The 17,458-nt window shown below is 63.4% G+C and overlaps 1 protein-coding gene across 1 annotated transcript; it reads left to right on the top strand.

Moving 5' to 3' along the window:
* The first annotated feature begins 398 nt into the window (after positions 1 to 398).
* Slc6a18 (solute carrier family 6 member 18) lies at positions 399 to 15,277 on the top strand. Its single transcript, XM_027943927.2, has 12 exons — positions 399 to 558; positions 5,541 to 5,681; positions 5,851 to 5,988; positions 6,287 to 6,468; positions 8,204 to 8,314; positions 8,978 to 9,090; positions 10,588 to 10,716; positions 12,592 to 12,748; positions 13,162 to 13,366; positions 13,659 to 13,818; positions 14,025 to 14,187; positions 15,086 to 15,277. The coding sequence occupies exons 1-12, from the start codon at positions 399 to 401 to the stop codon at positions 15,275 to 15,277; spliced, it is 1,851 nt and encodes a 616-aa protein (XP_027799728.2).
* Positions 15,278 to 17,458: the final 2,181 nt, after the last annotated feature.

Here is a 17,458-nt window from a genome sequence, read left to right as displayed (position 1 = left end):
GCAGGAAGCAGAGCTGTGCAGGGTCCTCACTGTGCTCTCTCACCAACTGAGTCTACACCTACCTCAAAAGCACAGCCACAGTCACATAGTGAATCCTTTCCAAAGACCAAGTGTGCCCTGCGTGGGAGTCCTGCAGTCCCCGGAGCAGAGGCCACTACGCTGGCAGCAGGCCAAGCCATTCATGGGGCTGGGGGATGCGGGCCATGGGGACAGGCCGGCACAGTCACTAGGAACCAGCCCAAGTTACCAATTAACTGGGCTCCTTGAAATAAATGGGCAAACGTCCCCGAGGAGGGACGATTCCATCTCCAAGTTCCAGCTGAGCTCCAGCCAGCTGTGCCCGGGCTGGTGTCCAGTGAGGCACCCACTCAGCACCTGCACCCTGGGAGACTGGCAGCATGGCCCAGGCCCCAAGCCCAGGTCCACTGGTAGACAGCTGTGAGGACGAGAGGCCCCGCTGGGACAGCAAGTTCCAGTACCTCTTGAGCTGCATTGGGTTTGCCGTGGGGCTGGGTAACATATGGAGGTTTCCGTACCTGTGCCAGACCCACGGGGGAGGTAAGCCTGTGGGACCTGAGATGCACCCTGGGGGGGGGACGGTCCACCTCCCGCTGGTGTGGGGTCTCTGTCACTTGGCCCCAGTCTGAGGGTGGGTGCCGGAGCCTGAGGACCTCGAGCACTTGCAGGCAGAGTCAGGGCGCAGTGCTGGCAAGGTGACGCCACTTCTCAGTCTCGAACACGGCCGGTTCTCGACAGAGCTAGAACCCCTGGTCCTCTCAACCTGTGTCCAGGTGGACCCGGGCTGATTCGTCCCAGGTACACTTTGCCAAGGAGCCACCCCAGACAGTGGCTCCCCTGAGAGCCGGGGTGGAGGGGCGTGCAGCTGACCAGGCCTGACAGTGTTACTTCCTTGGCCATCAGACCCACACCTCAGAAGCCTGTCAGTCAGACAGCTGAGCCTCCTGGCCACCCTCAGCTCCTCCATCATCTGCTCTCTTCCTGTGGCCACAGAGGTGCAGCAGCCACACAGCCCTACGCAGTGGGGCGCAGGGGGGGGCGGCCAGGCACCGCTGACCTTGGCAGCTGACCGGGGGGGTCGCCGACGTCCCCAGCTGTGACGGGAGAGTCATGCCAGGCTGTGCTGGGACGCCAGGCCCACTTTCCCTCAGGGCTCCGGCAGCCACTGCAGGACCTGCCGTCTCCCGGGGCCGAGGATGGTCTCCTGAGCCTCGCGCTCCTGGCTTTCGGCAGAGGAAACGCTCCAGTGGAATGCAGGAGATCTCCCTCAGGGTCCACGGCCCGAGGCCGGTGCCCAGGCGCGGCAGGGCTGAGAGCGTACGGGCCTGGTGTCTCTGGCTGGAGGCAGACCAGTGCCCTCCTGGCTGCAAGGTGGACAGCTGAGGTGCGGAGGGTGTTTGGGGCTGGCCCTGGCCTTGCCCTCGGAGCCACTCCTTTAAAGCTCACGGTCTGACTGTTGCAGGAGCACACGGGCCAGAGCGTTTTGAAAATGCAGACAAGCAGAGGAAGGAGAAGGGTCTTGACTGCCCAGGGCACTGGTCCCCATGGGGTCTGCTGGGACTGCACCCTGGCCCTGTACCTCCTCCCATGGAAGAGGCCCCAGGGAGGCTTCTGGGAAGCTCTAGGCCCTAAAGCCCAGGCCTCTGCTGCCCCTCTCTGGGCCGTAGCCCTGGACACCAGCCAGGAAGGCGGCAGCCACACCCATGGCTCCAGTGGCTCCGGGAGCTTCGGGAACTTGCCTTCCTGAGCCGCGGAGCCCCAGGTGGCCCCGCCTGAGCACCTGGGTGCACTGATGGGCAAGAGGGGAATTCCCCACTGTTGAAGTTTCCCAAGCATCAGCTTCTGGATGCGCAATCGCTTGGCGAGGTGTCACGAGAGGCCCGTGTCACGAGAGGGCCGTGTCCCTGTAACTTGGATCCCCACGGGTGCTTCACCATGTGGGACAATGCTCCCTTCTTGGTCTCCTTTGAAAACAAGTCACAGTGACAAGGAGACAGGTGGTGTTTGCACTCACACAGACTCATGACTACCACAGTGAGTATCGATTTCTCTCCCTTCACCACCACTCAGCTTTAGAGAGCTCCTCTTCAAAGACAGGACTAGACGCAGCACTGAACCTGAACAGGGCAAAGGCCCTGGGAAGAGTTACAGTGACCCCGTCACATGGGCCCTTCATGGCCAGCTGCTTCATCCTGTCCTTAGCACATTAAATCACAGGTGCATCCGACGCCCAGGGAGCCATTTGGCACCTGTCAGGGACTGAGGTTCCCCCCAGGGAGCTAGAAGGACGGTGTGGACTGGGCTGGCTGCTCCAGCCCCATGCAGTAGGATCTGGAGGAAGCTGTCCGTCACCCCCCTGCACTGCCTGTTTGTCTGTCATGGACCTGACTCTGGACCTACTGGACCCCCTTGAGCATCATGAAGTCTTGCACCCCAAATCACTCTGGTTCAATCACTGTGGTTCACGCACCTGTGCCCTGGCGCGGGCAGCGCAAGCCCCGTACCTCCCTCTACACTGACTGGCTACGAGCCTTGCGTATGAGCTTTGCAGCTGGGTTGTCGGTTTCCACGAAAGACTGAGTTCCATTGGCCTTGAGTGACCTTCTGTGGGGTGGTGGGAGCATTTCCGCTGGGCTTGGCGTCCCTGGAGCCCGCCTACAAGGCTGGCTCCGCGGAGGTCTTGGCCAGCCCATGGAATGCCGAGCACCCCTACTCCTCGTCCAGCGCTCACACTGGCCTCCCAGGGTCCCCTCCGTGAGATCTGGCCTGTCTTGCTGGCTTGTCCTGCAGCCCCAGGCCAACAGAACCTCCTTTTCTCCCGACACTCTCTCAGTGGTTGGTGCCCACGAGCCTTTCCCTGGCACTGCGGCCTGTGACGTGAGGACTTCTCCCAGGGCCGCCTCATGCAGGGTAGGCAGCGGTCAGCAAGGCACTGCCACCTCCCCCTCTGCAGGACACGCTGCACTCCAGCGCGAGGGCTTGGGAGAGCTGGCTGGCGCTGGACGTCTGGCGGCCTGACCATGCTGGTCAGCCCTCCTTCTTTGTTCAAATTCAGCCATGCTCTTTCCCAGCTCTCCCTGTGTTCTGTGTCAGGGCAGCTGACAGAACGGCTTCCCCGGCTGCGGGTGCCCTGGGCAGCCGGGCTGCTCCCCAGCGACCAGCCTGCGTGGTCTGCTTCCTAATTCGTGTTGCTGATGAGACTCCAGAGCCACGGAGGAGGGCCATCGCCACTGGCTGGCGTCCCCGGGGGCCTAGTCTGAGGTCAGAAGGCTCCCTGCCATCGGCCCTGGACCCACACGTGCAGGTGGGGACACGCCTGTCAGCACGTGGGAGAGTCTTCATGGCCGTTAATGGAGAGAGGAAGCAGCTGCCCGCCAGCGTGCCCACCAGAGCTGAGAGGCCGCCATCCTCCAGCAGCCTCTGGGGTGCACAGGACCCTCCACTCTGGGAGAACCGTGTGTTCTAGGCCTCACAGGTGGAGGCTCAACTGGGAGTCAAAGTGCCCAGCTGTCCAGCTGGAGCCGGGCCCTGTAGGCTCCGGGAGGGCTCAGCCCAGCTTCACGCCCTCAGCTGGGGGGAGGTGCTGTGCTCTGCTGTCCACGGCTGGCCCATCCTGCAGAGGCTAGCCTCCGCCTCTGCCTGCTGCGTCCTCTGGCCTGGGAATTGGTTTAGGGCATGTGCTCCCTCCCAGGGGCCTGAGGGGCCCTCATCCCCCCACTTCTGTGGGCGTTCACCTCACAGCACCTGGACAGGAAATGAGGGCGACATGCGAGCAACAGAGATGAGTCCCAGCCCACCCGGGGCCATGGTCAGAGTCCCAGGTCCCCCCTGAGGGAAGCTCAAGAGATGATCAGAGTCGCCATATGCTCTGACTTCCATGAGCAGAGACCACTCCAGACCCAGGAGAGCCACGGGGGTGCCCTGGGAGACCACTCCAGACCCAGGAGAGCCACGGGGGTGTGGCCCTGGGAGACCACTCCAGACCCAGGAGAGCCACGGGGGTGTGGCCCTGGGAGACCACTCCAGACCCAGGAGAGCCACGGGGGTGTGGCCCTGGGAGACCACTCCAGACCCAGGAGAGCCATGGGGGTGTGGCCCTGGGAGACCACTCCAGACCCAGGAGAGCCACGGGGATGTGGCCCTGGGAGACCACTCCAGACCCAGGAGAGCCATGGGGGTGTGGCCCTGGGAGACCACTCCAGACCCAGGAGAGCCACGGGGGTGCCCTGGGAGACCACTCCAGACCCAGGAGAGCCACGGGGGTGTGGCCCTGGGAGACTACTCCAGACCCAGGAGAGCCACGGGGGTGTGGCCCTGGGAGACCACTCCAGACCCAGGAGAGCCACGGGGGTGTGGCCCTGGGAGACCACTCCAGACCCAGGAGAGCCAAGGGGGTGTGGCCGTGGGAGACCACTCCAGACCCAGGAGAGCCACGGGGATGTGGCCATGGGAGACCACTCCAGACCCAGGAGAGCCATGGGGGTGTGGCCCTGGGAGACCACTCCAGACCCAGGAGAGCCACGGGGGTGTGGCCCAGGGAGACCACTCCAGACCCAGGAGAGCCACAGGGGTGTGGCCCAGGGAGACCACTCCAGACCCAGGAGAGCCACGTGGGGGGCCCTGGGAGACCACTCCAGACCCAGGAGAGCCACGTGGGGGGCCCTGGGAGACCACTCCAGACCCAGGAGAGCCATGTGGGGGGCCCTGGGAGACCACTCCAGACCCAGGAGAGCCATGGGGGTGTGGCCCTGGGAGACCACTCCAGACCCAGGAGAGCCATGGGGGTGTGGCCCTGGGAGACCACTCCAGACCCAGGAGAGCCACATGGGGGGACCTAGGAGACCACTCCATACCCAGGAGAGCCACGGGGGTGTGGCCCTGGGAGACCACTCCAGACCCAGGAGAGCCACGGGGGTGTGGCCCTGGGAGACCACTCCAGACCCAGGAGAACCACGGGGATGTGGCCCTGGGAGACCACTCCAGACCCAGGAGAGCCATGTGGGGGGTGTGGCCCTGGGAGACCACTCCAGACCCAGGAGAGCCACAGGGGTGTGGCCCTGGGAGACCACTCCAGACCCAGGAGAGCCACAGGGGTGTAGCCCTGGGAGACCACTCCAGACCCAGGAGAGCCACAGGGGTGTGGCCCTGGGAGACCACTCCAGACCCAGGAGAGCCACGGGGGTGTGGCCCTGGGAGACCACTCCAGACCTAGGAGAGCCATGTGGGGTGCCCAGGGAGACCACTCCAGACCCAGGAGAGCCACATGGGGGGCCCTGGGAGACCACTCCAGACCCAGGAGAGCCATGGGGCACCTGAGCCCAGCGTGACTGGACAGCCCTCAGCCCTCCGCACCACTCACTGAGCCCAAGGCAGCATGAGTCTAGCAACCACGCAGCACCTCTGGGGTGCCCCCAGCACTTGGGGTCCCTCCCCACTTCAAGAGGACGGCACGTGGCTCTCCCTGACCCCCGACACACACTCACTGCCCAAGGGGCAGTGGGTGACAGCCTGTGTCTCCCCAGGGGCCTTCCTCATCCCCTACTTCATTGCCCTGGTATTCGAGGGCATCCCCCTCTTCCACATCGAGCTTGCCATCGGCCAGCGCCTGCGGAGGGGCAGCATCGGGGTGTGGACGGCCATCTGCCCCTACCTCGGCGGAGTAGGTGCGCACACCTCCCCCAGACCCCGCCCTGCTGCTCGGGGCCAGGCCCTCCCGGGGGCAGAGGCAACCCGATGCAGAGCGCGCTTGTTCCGGAAGGGCACGGAAGCGTGGTGCGGGGGTCTCACGGGGTCTGTTTCTTCTCCCTGGCTTGGCGTGCTGCCCACCCGCAGGGCTGGGCTGCTTCACGGTGAACCTGCTGGTCAGCCTGTACTACAACACGGTCCTGGTGTGGGTTCTCTGGTACTTCCTCAACTCCTTCCAGCACCCGCTGCCCTGGAGCAGCTGCCCGCCAGACCTCAACAGAACAGGTGAGGGCCACGGCCGGGGGCTGGGGGGCCAGTGCCAGTGCCAGGTGGACAGAGGTGGGAAGCAGGTCTGTGCCCAGCCAGCACACTCACGGGCCACTGTGAAGCCTGGCTCTCGTCTTCCATTGCTGGCCTCTGGCGACCGGGGCCCAGTTCACTCACGGGAGGCGTGGGCCTGGCACAGCTGCTTCTGATCTCCACTGTGGCCCCGAGGAGAGGACAGAGAGGCCCGTGGGCCTACAGGGGGGCCAGGAGCCCAGCAGCACCTGGACGGGCCCTGACCTGCCCCCTCCTGTTCCAGGGTGGGTGGGGGAGTGCCAGGGCAGCAGCCCCGTGAGCTACTTCTGGTACCGGCAGACGCTCAACATCACGGCCGACATCGAGGACAGTGGCACGATGCAGTGGCGCCTGGTCATGTGCTCGGCCGCCTGCTGGGCAGTTTTGTATCTGTGTGTCATCAGGGGCATCGAGACCACAGGGAAGGTAAGTGCCCTGGCAGGCCCCTGCCTGCTGCACCCGCAGCTGATGTGGGGCCCGCGGCCTGGGCCACTGTGAGACGCCCTCCGCACCCAGGAGCCCTCTGCTCTGAACACACGGCAGCCACCCCATCCCGGCGACCTTCTGGCCACGTGTGCGTGGAGGATCTTTCCATCCGAGTCCCCGCACTGACAGTGCTGTCCTTGTAGACAGCCCTTTACGGGTCTCACTCGTCATCTGATTGGACCGTCCCTGCTTTTCACATGAGGTGCTGAGACATTTGCAGTTAATGTGACCATGACAAGCTGTTTTGCCCCATCATTAGTTAGGCTTTGGTTTGTTTTTTGGTACTGGGGATTGAACCCAGTGGCACTTTAACCACTGAGCCACATCCCCAGTCCTTTCTATTTTTTATTTTGAGACAGGGACTTGCTAAATTACTGAGAGTCCCACATTGCTGAGGCTGTCCTTGAACTTGAGATCCTCCTGCCTCAGCCTCCCAAGTTGCTGGGATCACAGGCGTGCCCACGGTGCCTAGCCATTCCTCCTCTTGTACTCCTCTGTCTTTGATCCTGTTTCTGCTTCTCCCAGTACTTTCATGCTCCATCTGCGTCCTCAAGGGGTGGTCAGCTGCTGCAGTGGCTGCCGTAGCAGGTGGCCCGTCTTCGAGTGGTGACCATGCAGTATGCTTGAGAACTGCAGCACATTTCACTTGTCCTTCTGTCCCCCAGAAGGACAAGTGGAATGTGACTGTGCTACCATTGCGCATTCTGCTGATAGGCTGCTAATGGCAAGTGCACTGCGGTGTGTCCTGCCTTAGGCAGGCGGCTGTCTCTGAGGGACTTAGATAACAGGAACACTGCACTGGTTTCCACCCACAAGGCTTCCCCAGGGGCAGTGAGGACCCCTGGAGCCAGGGTCTCTGCTCACCAGCGAGGGCTCCCCACATTTCTGCTCTGAGGCATCACTTAGTCCCATCTGTGCACACACAGGTCCTTTTCAGGGGATGGCAGAGTCTGTGCACCCCTGGCCATGCCTGCAACCCTTGGGCTGCAGGAACTATGTGCCCTAGCCCTGTGTATGCCCTCAGCCCCCTGCTGAAGCTGTGTGTCCTCTCCCATGGGCATTCTGCTCTCGAGAGGACTGGAGTGATTCCGCTAGACCAGAGACGAAGTTCCAAATGTCCCTGGAGAGGCACCCTGGGTGGTTGCCAAAGTCTGCAGGGCTGGCTGGGGGCAGTGAGGAGCAGCATGCACGTTTAGATCTTCCCAGGTGGTCACCAAGGGAGCAGTCTTGCCCACACCCAGCTGAGAATGGGGTCTGGCCTGCATGGGGAGGAGAGCCTGCCCTGCCCTGCGGTCAGTGGGGTCATCAGGGTGAAGGGGATGGGAGAAAGAGGGAGCTGGCAGCAGAGCAGGGGCCGAGAGCCTGACACCTGGCAGGGAGGGAGACTGGAGAGGCCGGGGGGGAGACACAGGTCAGAAAGGAGGGTGTCCAGGAGAGATGGGGAGGCCCAGGACGGGGCATGGCCAGGCTCCTCCCAGCCCCTGTCCTGCTGGTCCCGGAGGTCAATGCACCTCGGAAGAACCCAGAGGGGCATGACAGTGGGCCTGACTGTTCAAAGCCCCTGGCGCACCATCCCTGGACTGCCCACTGCTGGCCAGACACAGAGGACACTGGCCCCGGTGCTTCTTGCTCACCTGCTGTGACGGGCCACGTCTGACTTCTGCTCTCCCTCCAGGCCATCTACTTCACAGCCTTGTTCCCTTACCTGGTCCTGACCATCTTCCTCATCCGGGGCTTGACCCTTCCTGGGGCCGTAGAAGGCTTGATGTACCTGTTCACACCCGACGTAAGTGAGCCCTGGCTCCAGGGCGCAGGCCAGGGTCGCAGCCCTTCCTCGCAGGTGTGAGCACCCGGGAGACACACAGGGGCCCTGGGCAGTCCAGGGGTCAGAAGCCAGGCCAGCCAGGGCAGGGAGCCACGAAGGTGGGAGGGGGCTGCTGGGCCTCAGGAAAGGGGCTTTGGAGGACCAAGAGACAGTAGGCATGAGTTCACTGGTGGGACCAGGAGGCTTTGGCGTCTCTAGGACACCTGGGCAGAAGGCTACAGGAGGTTCCGGGAGAGCTGGCCGGGACCAGGTGTCCTGGCAGCAGAGAAGCAGGGCACTGAGTGCAGGTGGCTCCACCCAGGGTCCTTCAAGTCCCCCCAAACCACCAGGTCTGGGAGTGCGCGGAGATTGCTCCTGGACACCTGCGCTGCGAGGGCCTATAAGGGCCAGCAGAGCTGCAGGCTGGCCAGCCACCTCACAGAGTGGCCGGCACTGGCCATGTTCCGTCTCCCCTCTAAGCCCACCAGCTCCTGCATGGTCCCCAGTTTTTGGTATCTCTGCTGGCCCCACATGCGGTGAGAGTGCCCCGTGGGAGCCCCGTGAGAGCCCCGCGAGGCTCTGCAGCAGTGGTGGGCCGAGGTGTGGTCTGCCTGCTGCCTGAGGAGGCCACCTGACTCATTCCAGATGCAAACTCTCCGGAACCCTCGGGTGTGGCTGGATGCGGCCACCCAGATCTTCTTCTCTTTGTCCCTGGCCTTTGGAGGACACATTGCCTTGGCCAGTTACAACCCGCCCAGGTAGGTGGCTAGCTTGGGTGTGGCCTCTTCCGCAGCCCGGGTGCTGAGCCGGCATGCTGTGGAGACACACCAAGGTCCCACCTCCCGAGCACTTGACATGGGGACCCCTTTCTGGGTAGCGGCTCTCGAGGCCTCTGAGCCGTCCCTGGGGGGGATGCAGGGCATCCCCTGAGGGCTGCTGGGTCAGGCCGGCACCCTGAAGAGCAGGGTCATCTGCACCAGGAAGAGAACTCAGGTCATCAGGCCAGGGGCAGGGTTCTAAGTGGTGCCAGTCGAGAAAGCCATCCGAGTTGCACCAAGGACGTGGTACTCACTTGGAAATGAGCACTGGTCCAGGGACACGTGTGCCGTGGCCAACCTGGGTGTGCTCGGAGAACCAGGGAGATGACTCGAGGCGTTGGGTCACAGTGATCTAAGCCACGAGGGTCTGTCAGCAGGTGGGGTCTGTCTGAGGCGAAGGTAGCGGCAGCCGTCCTGGCAGAAGTCCTTCTGGCCTACGGCCGCGGCCTCCGCAGCACTGGGCTCGGCAGAGTCTTCTGACACGGTCAGAGCAGCATCGCGGGCCAGAGCCCCAGCCTCCCGCTGTTGCTGCTAGGCTGGCACGGGCGACCCGCTGTGCTTGGACGACTTTCACATTTCTTTCATGACGGGCATGATGCTGACCTAGATCCCTAGGACTCGGGGACCACAGAGGCATAGATACAGCATGTGTCAACCTCAGTAGTCACCCAAACAGGCCACAGCTGGTCCCAGGAGGCAGAGCTCTGAGAGTCCAGGTTTGCACAGGGCACTACCACTGCAGCTCCTGGACACAGCTCCTGGACACGAGTAGCCAGGACACACTGCAGTGACACAGGGGGCAGGCAGGGCAGGAGGGGGACAGGGCAGGAGGGGTGGAGGGCAGGAGGGGGGCAGGGCAGGAGGGGGGCAGGGCAGGAGGGGGACAGGGCAGGAGGGGGACAGGGCAGGAGGGGTGGAGGGCAGGAGGCGGGCAGGGCAGGAGGGGGACAGGGCAGGAGGGGTGGAGGGCAGGAGGGGGGCAGGGCAGGAGGGGGGCAGGGCAGGAGGGGGACAGGGCAGGAGGGGTGGAGGGCAGGAGGGGGGCAGGGCAGGAGGGGGACAGGGCAGGAGGGGGGCAGGGCAGGAGGGGGACAGGGCAGGAGGGGGACAGGGCAGGAGGGGGGCTGGGCAGGAGGGGGGCAGGGCAGGAGGGGGACAGGGCAGGAGGGGGCCTGGGCAGGAGGGGGCTGGGCAGGAGGGGGCTGGGCAGGATGCAGGGCTGTACCAGAGGCTGTGGACATTTACTGGATGTATTCCCAGGGCACATGTGTGCCAGTCTCTAGGCACAGTCCCAAACTACTGGCCTGCAGCCCCTGCTGGCCGTGGCCTCTTGTACTGGGAGCACAGGACACCTGGACCTCAGGTGCAGAGTGGGGCTGAGGAGGGTAGTCTGTCATGGCCCACAGAGCCCTGTGGCAGGTGTGTGCTTGTGCCCAGGAACAACTGCAAGAAGGACGCTGTGACCATCGCCCTGGTCAACAGCCTGACCTCCTTGTACGCGTCCATCACCATCTTCTCGGTCATGGGCTTTAAGGCAACCAATGACTACTGGCAGTGCCTGGACAGGTGAGCACAGGTGCCCTCTGACTTTGTGGGCTTGCCCTGGAATCTGCTCCCTGGAGAAGAGCAGCGGGTGGGTGCGTTCTCCCTGTGGGGGCGGGGGGACAGCGCCTAAGATTTCATGCCCACCCATGACCTCAGAACGTGACCTGCTTTGGAAAAGAGTTTTTGCAGAAGAAACTAAGGCTTGGATTGAGGTGAGGTCATCCTGGAGTAGGGTGGGCCCCAGTGACAGGTCCTTAAAAGGACAGTGTCCTTAAAAACACACAGAGGAAATGGCACAGAGGAGGGCAGACACTGAGGGGCCACCAGATGCTGGGAGAAGCGGGCAGTCTTCTCCACCAGAGCCCTGGGAGGGCAGCCCTGCTGACATCTTGGGCACCACGCTGTCTAGACTGAGGGTGGGTCCTGCTGTGGTCACTCATGCAGGACACTGGATGCCTGGGACCTGGGGCACCAGGCTGGGACGCCTGTGTGGCCGGGATGGCATGGCTTTGGCAGGACTGTGTCACAGGGGTGGCCCGCTGTGGTTCCAGCTGCAGCTACTCCACAGGCTTCCAGCGCGTCACCCCCGGAATCTGGGCAGGTGGACCAGCTCCCCTTCCATAGGGGCCACTCTGCCCACATGGGGACAACAGCAGGGTCTGGAGACATCCTTGGTCACCATACTTTCTGGGTCAAGGAGGGGAGTCTTGGTATGTGCAGGCCAGGGACACTGCCAGGACGCCCCAGAGAAGGGACCACAGGGACATCCTTGGTGCCGCAGGGGGATGCCTGGCTCTAACCACCAGCGTCAGCACAGAGGGGTGCACCATGTGCAGCCTGCGCCCCCAGCTCCCGGGGCGGCTGAGCAGCGTGTGCAGATCACAGAAAGAACAGCGCGAGCCCCACGAGGACCGAGCCGTGGCGCTTCCGGCTTCTTTGCGTGAAAAGTCAAGACGGCATCCAGCGACCGGCACACGCGGCTGGGGTTGGGCCGAGTCTCAGTAGGCACCGTGCTGTGTCTGCAGTCTCACAACACCGGGTCACGGAATGCAGGGCCCATGTCCTTGGGAGAGCGGGTGACCTGCAGTCCACACTTCCTCCATCAGCCACCACCTGCCCACCGTGCCTGCGTTCAGATACCTGTCTACGCACAGCAGTGGCGACTGGTGCGGAGCCCCAGCCGGCAGCGCCAGCCCAGAGCCTTCTCAGCAAGGCAGGCTGCGCTGTGCTGCACACGGCAAAAGAACCCTCAGCTCTGTCCTGGGCCACTTCATGCAGCGAGACTGCCAACCAAAGCAAGTGACATGCTGCTCAGCAGACGCCAGAGGAGCCCTGTGTGCACAGAAGCCCAGACTCACCCACCTCGACAGGAGCCTGCAGGTGCACGGTGTCACTCCTCGAATATCTGCAAATAGCCACCACAAAGCACGACCAGGAGGACCCACCACTCACAGCTGCCCCTCCCTGGAGCCGATGAGCTGCCCTGCAGGCCCAAGAGCTGGGGGTGGGCAGACTTGGTTGGCCCTTGAGTGCTGCTCCCCCGGGGAACTGTGCTGGAGAGAGGGGCTAGACGGGCCAGGGTCCCCCCAGAACACCACAGGAGGCTGAGCCCTCCCAGAATGCTGCACTCGGTGCCACCTCACCTCCTCGGAAGCCCCACCTCACCTGCACTCACAGAAGAGTGGCCCCTCCAGGCCCAGAGGCTGGGAGCAGCCTCCCCCTTGTCTGTGGAGTGACCACCAAGTGCTGGCCCTGACACAGCCTCCACGAGATCCCACAGGCAGCCAAGAGGGACAGAGCCCTTGCTGGGAAGCTGCCACGGGCTCTGTTCCTCTGGATGTTCGCTGGCCAGGACTGATGGCCCAGCCCCACTGACCACCCCCTTCTGTCCTGTAGCAACATCCTCAGCCTCATCAACGAGTTCGACTTCCCAGAGCAGAGCATCCCCAGGGACGACTACCCGGCTGTCCTCATGCGCCTGAACACCACACAGCCAGACAGGGTGGCCCGGCTCCCGCTGAAGGCCTGCTGCCTGAAGGACTTCCTGGACAAGGTACCACGGGCAGGCCCTCCACAGAGGACCGGAGGCCTTGCCGCAGACGGCTGTGAACATCCCCACAGGCCCAGATGGAAGGGCCCGTCCATGCCTGCCTGGGAACCTGCCCAGCAGGTCAGGAGACCAGGCTCCACTGAGGAAGCAGGCATGGCGGGGCCTGGGCCCTCCAGGGGGAGGCCAGAGCGTGGTCACGGAAGCCAGTGGATGCCTGGGACCCGGGGCACCAGGCTGGGATGAGCAGTCAGGAGGCAGGACCTCGGCAGCGCCTCATGGCGCCCAACCCCAAAGCCTGGTGCGCTCACCTGCTGGCTTCCTAAAGGGAAGGTCCCTCCTCCCCTCGGAATTCACTGAGAGGGACGTGTGGTGCATGGGGATCGTGCCCGGTGTCCACGGTGTGCCCTGTGTTGCAGAGTGCCTCGGGCCCAGGCCTGGCCTTCATCGTCTTCACGGAGGCCGTCCTGCACATGCCGGGGGCACCGGGCTGGGCTGTGCTCTTCTTTGGCATGCTCTTCACCCTGGGCCTGTCCTCCATGTTCGGGAACATGGAAGGGATCATCACGCCACTGCTGGACGTGGGGGTCTTGCCCAAAGGGGTTCCCAAGGAGGCCCTGACTGGTGAGTGGGTGGCTCAGCCACCTGGAGGGCCTGTCCCCACATTCCAGCCTCCAATCCACTGTCTACTCCACCTGATGTCCAGATGCCCCTCTCGCATGCAGAGCTTGGGGGGGGCTGTGTTCCAACTTGGGGGACGACAGCCAGGCTGCTCCATGCCAGGTGGGGCCTCAGTGGAGGAGGGTGGGCTTCCTCCACCCTGGCCCTGAGGTCCTTGCAGCACAGGGAGAGACAGGGCAAGGACCTGGAGTCTCCTGTCAGATGCTGGAGTGGCCTGCGCCATGTCTGTCCCCAGGACTGGCCTGCTTGGCCAGCTTCCTGTTGGCTACCTGCTTCACGCTGCAGTCTGGCAGCTACTGGCTGGAGATCTTCGACAACTTCGCGGCCTCCCTGAACCTGATCATCTTTGCCTTCTTGGAGGTCGTTGGGGTCATCTATGTTTATGGAATGAGGCGGTGAGCTGACCCCCAGGGAATGCCCTGGCAGCCCCCCGGTGGGACAGGCGGGGGGCTGGCAGCACAGGCCCACTCCACGTCTCCTCGCCAGATCCCAGCGGGCTTGGCTCTGGGCAGCCTGTGGAAATGCCGGGTGGGTCCCCAAGCTCCTGCCTCTGAGGGTGGACTGCCCACGGGCCCTCCAGGAGCCTGAGTGTCTCACGCAGGTTCTGTGATGACATTGAGTGGATGACTGGGCGGCGGCCCAGCCTCTACTGGAGGCTGTCGTGGTGGGCAGTGAGCCCCATGCTGCTGCTGGGCATCCTACTGGCCTACATCGTCCTCCTGGCCCAGACACCACCCAGCTACAAGGCCTGGAGCCCCCAACACGTAGGTCCTTTGCCTGGACCCTAGAGTGCCATCAGGACCCAGACGACCCACATGGGGACATTCCTGTCCTTGCAGCCTGGCCACTGCTGGCATCCAGGAGGCTGGAGATGTGAGCAGGTGGCCTTGCTGTGAGCCTGTGGCCACTGGGGCACAGGGTCCTGGGTAGAGCAAAGCTGACTCCAGGGGGCAGCCTGGGGCAAAGGCTTTGGTCAGTATAGTGTGGACCCCAGCCGCAACCCAGGCCATCACAGGTGCCCCCTTAGGACACCGACTCATGCCATACTTCCCTTGGGTGGGGGGACAAGAAGAGGAAACTGCCCACTGGTGGTCTGCAATAAAGGAAGTGGTGCCAAGGGCGTCCTGAGCTGGCCTTGTGCCGTCCACACAGCCCCAGGCTTTCCGCAGCCTCGGGGACCAGTGCCTCTCGGGCAAGTCCTGTTCTCCTGAGAAGGGTGCCCAGCAGGCTGAGCTGCACACCTACCAGTCCTCTCCCCAGTCTCAGAACGGGGCCCCAGGATGGCAAGGGCCAGCAGAGTGGCCTTTGCTGAGGAACCGGTGTGCGTGGTCCCTCTGGACACACCCTGCCCCTCAAAGCCCCAAAGCTGGTGGCTAGTGCTGCCATCTCACACAGGAGGCGGCTGGGTTCACGGGCCCAGCCACTCCATGGTCCCACTGCAGGAGGGGCTCCTCCTGGGCAGCCGGGGCCTGGCCGAGCGGCTCTTCCACTTTCACTCAACCTAGAATGTGTGTGCACCTGCTCCTTTGTCTCGGGAAGGGACGAGGTGAAGCAGCCACAATAGTTCCGGGGGCTGACGGCTGGCTCAGCCCCAGGTGCCTGTGGCCGGGGGACGCAGCCTCTGCCCCGGGCGCCCTGCTGAGCATGCTCTCCTCCTGACAGGAGCAGTTCCCCTCTCGGGAGGAGAAGCTCTACCCAGGCTGGGTGCGCGTCGTCTGCATGCTCCTGTCTTTCCTGCCCCTGCTGTGGGTCCCAGCTGTCGCACTGGCCAAGCTGCTGGCCCAGCACAGGCGGAGGCTGAAGGACACACAACCAGACACCAGCATGAAGCCAGAGGAGGGCAGGGGCTGCTGAGGGATGGGCCAGGGCGGATGGGAGCAGGGACTGCCGGCCTGTAGCCTCAGACCCAGCCTCATTACACGCCTGCTGCCACGAGACACGCGATCGTTGCTTCCCGGCTTCCACCGTGTCCACGCTGCCTGCAAAGGGTTTCAGACGTCCCGGAACGCGTGGGTCCAGGCAGCCACAGTGTCTGATCCCTGGGTCCTGGCCATCCACGTGAGGCTGCTCCTCCAACCCAGGTCCCACAGGGTTGCAGTCTCTGTGGCCATTCGCTGTCCCCAGGGGCCAGCGTGCTCCGGCAGGGAGGGAAGTGCCCTCTCCTCACCCAGAGCAGCCGGGGAGAGCACCGCTCAAGGGATCTGAGGGGCAGACATGGCTGCTGGCACGGGCAGCGCAGGAGCCCTGGGCCACTGCTGAGGAAGCCTGCACGGTGCTGTGGCCCCAAGTGCCTGCTTTTGTCTAAGAAGGTACTAGAAGGGAGAGGGACAGTCAACTGTCCCATCTCAGGACCCAACCCAGCCACCTGCCTGGCGCGGCCCCTGCGGAGCCTCTGAACGGCCTTGGCCACAGCTGGCCTCATGCTGAGCCACGGCAGGGCGCGTCTCACCCAACTCCTGCTCCTCTCTTGCTGCCTCTTCCCTTCGGGCAGAGCCTGGGACGTCTGAAGTGTGGGGCCTGGAGAGGGGCCATGTGCACCTGTAGCTTCTTACCTGGGCAGCACCTCTCTCCTTGGTGCCTGGCCAGGCAGCGCTGTCCATGGTGCTGAAACCCTAGCCAACACAGATTCAGGGTGGTCTGTGCATTCCTTGCCCATGGCCAGTTTGGACCCCAGAGCAAAGGCACACCCAGTGCTGCCCCCTGCTGGGCAGCTGTGTGTCCAACATGGCACTGGCTACAGGGAGCCCATCTGTGCCCACAGACCGGGTAGGTCCTGCTCTGGCCCCTCCATCCAGGGCTCCACCGAAACTCAGCACATTGTCCTCTCCCCGTCGCACCTGGCAGAAGATGAACTCATACTAAATGCCTTCATTGGTCCTCAGAAGTGGCTAAGCCCAAAGGTGGGTTTCAGGCTCCACTGGACCCTCCCCGTTGAGTTCTGCTCTTGGGCGTCTTCCCTGGGTAGGGCCTCTCCAGGGCTATGCAAGTCTTTGGGGTCCATGTTCTGGGTGAGATGGCCCTTCCCTGGGGTCTAGACTGCAGGGGAGGCTGGTTGAGCTTGGAGGGTGGCAGCAGGAGGAGGGGGCTGCAGCTGACCACAGGATGGTGAGGAGGGGCAGTGTGCTCTCCCCACCCACACGGGGCCTGAAGATCCCACCATTGACCCTAGACAACACAAATGGTGGCTGTCGGCAAGCCACCTCCAGGGACGTGTTTTATGTTCATGCCACACTTCGGAACACTGGGTGCCGAGCAGGACCTGCTCCCCAGCCCAAGTGACTCTGGGTGTAGAACTTCACAGGAACAGCAGGAGTGCCACCCAGTGAGGAGACACTTCACAGTGGTGCTGGAAATGGCAGGACTTGTGCCCCTGTCCAGCCACTGAGAGGAAGGGGTGGGGTGGGGTGGGGACAGCACACCTAGAAAGTTCCATCCTATTCACATGCTCAAAGCAGCTGTGGATACTACTGGGTAGAAAGAAAGATGGACAGGAGGGGATCCAACTGGTGGATCACTGTTGGACAGACAGGTGGTCTAAAACATGGCAGAGGCATGTCCACCCCTCCAAATACACCACTTGTTCAAGGTCACTGCTGATGCCCTGAGAGCAGGAGGAGGCTGAGCAGCATCCATGGAGGGATGGACAGGCTCAGACTCTAGGGAGCAGGGCCGAATGGTCTGACCCTGCATGGATGCACCCCTGTGCAAGGTCCTGTCTATTGCAAGCACCCAGGCTGGCTCCTGGAGACAGGCCAGGTGGGGACCGATGGGGTCCACCCAGCAGAGAGTCCAGAATGAGGACCTGTCCTCCCAGAGGACTTGCTCCTTTGGAGCGGCAGTGATGACTTGGAGCTTAAGTGGCTACACACTGGCTGGTCAGTTCAGAGATGGACATGTCCCCTCAACTGCCGGTCCATCAGCTCAGAAGGACATGTCCCAGGACTCTGGCTAGCCACAGGTACCCTCCCCATACTCCCCTTTGGCCCAGCTAGGGTCACATGTGGGGAGGTGACTCCCCAGCCTTTGGGGTCAAGT

This window comes from Marmota flaviventris, chromosome 5, assembly GCF_047511675.1.
Source record: "Marmota flaviventris isolate mMarFla1 chromosome 5, mMarFla1.hap1, whole genome shotgun sequence".
Taxonomy (NCBI): Eukaryota; Metazoa; Chordata; class Mammalia; order Rodentia; family Sciuridae; genus Marmota; species Marmota flaviventris.
This window is presented reverse-complemented; position numbering and strand designations above follow the sequence as displayed.

What these genes read in the sequence shown, in the direction of transcription:
- Slc6a18 (XM_027943927.2), top strand. Translation starts at nt 399, where the DNA reads ATGGCCCAGGCCCCAAGCCCAGGTCCACTGGTAGACAGCTGTGAGGAC. An exon ending in TGTACCTGTTCACACCCGAC is followed by an intron (nt 8,315 to 8,977) that starts GTAAGTGAGCCC and finishes GACTCATTCCAG; the next exon opens with ATGCAAACTCTCCGGAACCC. An exon ending in TCCCAAGGAGGCCCTGACTG is followed by an intron (nt 13,367 to 13,658) that starts GTGAGTGGGTGG and finishes GTCTGTCCCCAG; the next exon opens with GACTGGCCTGCTTGGCCAGC.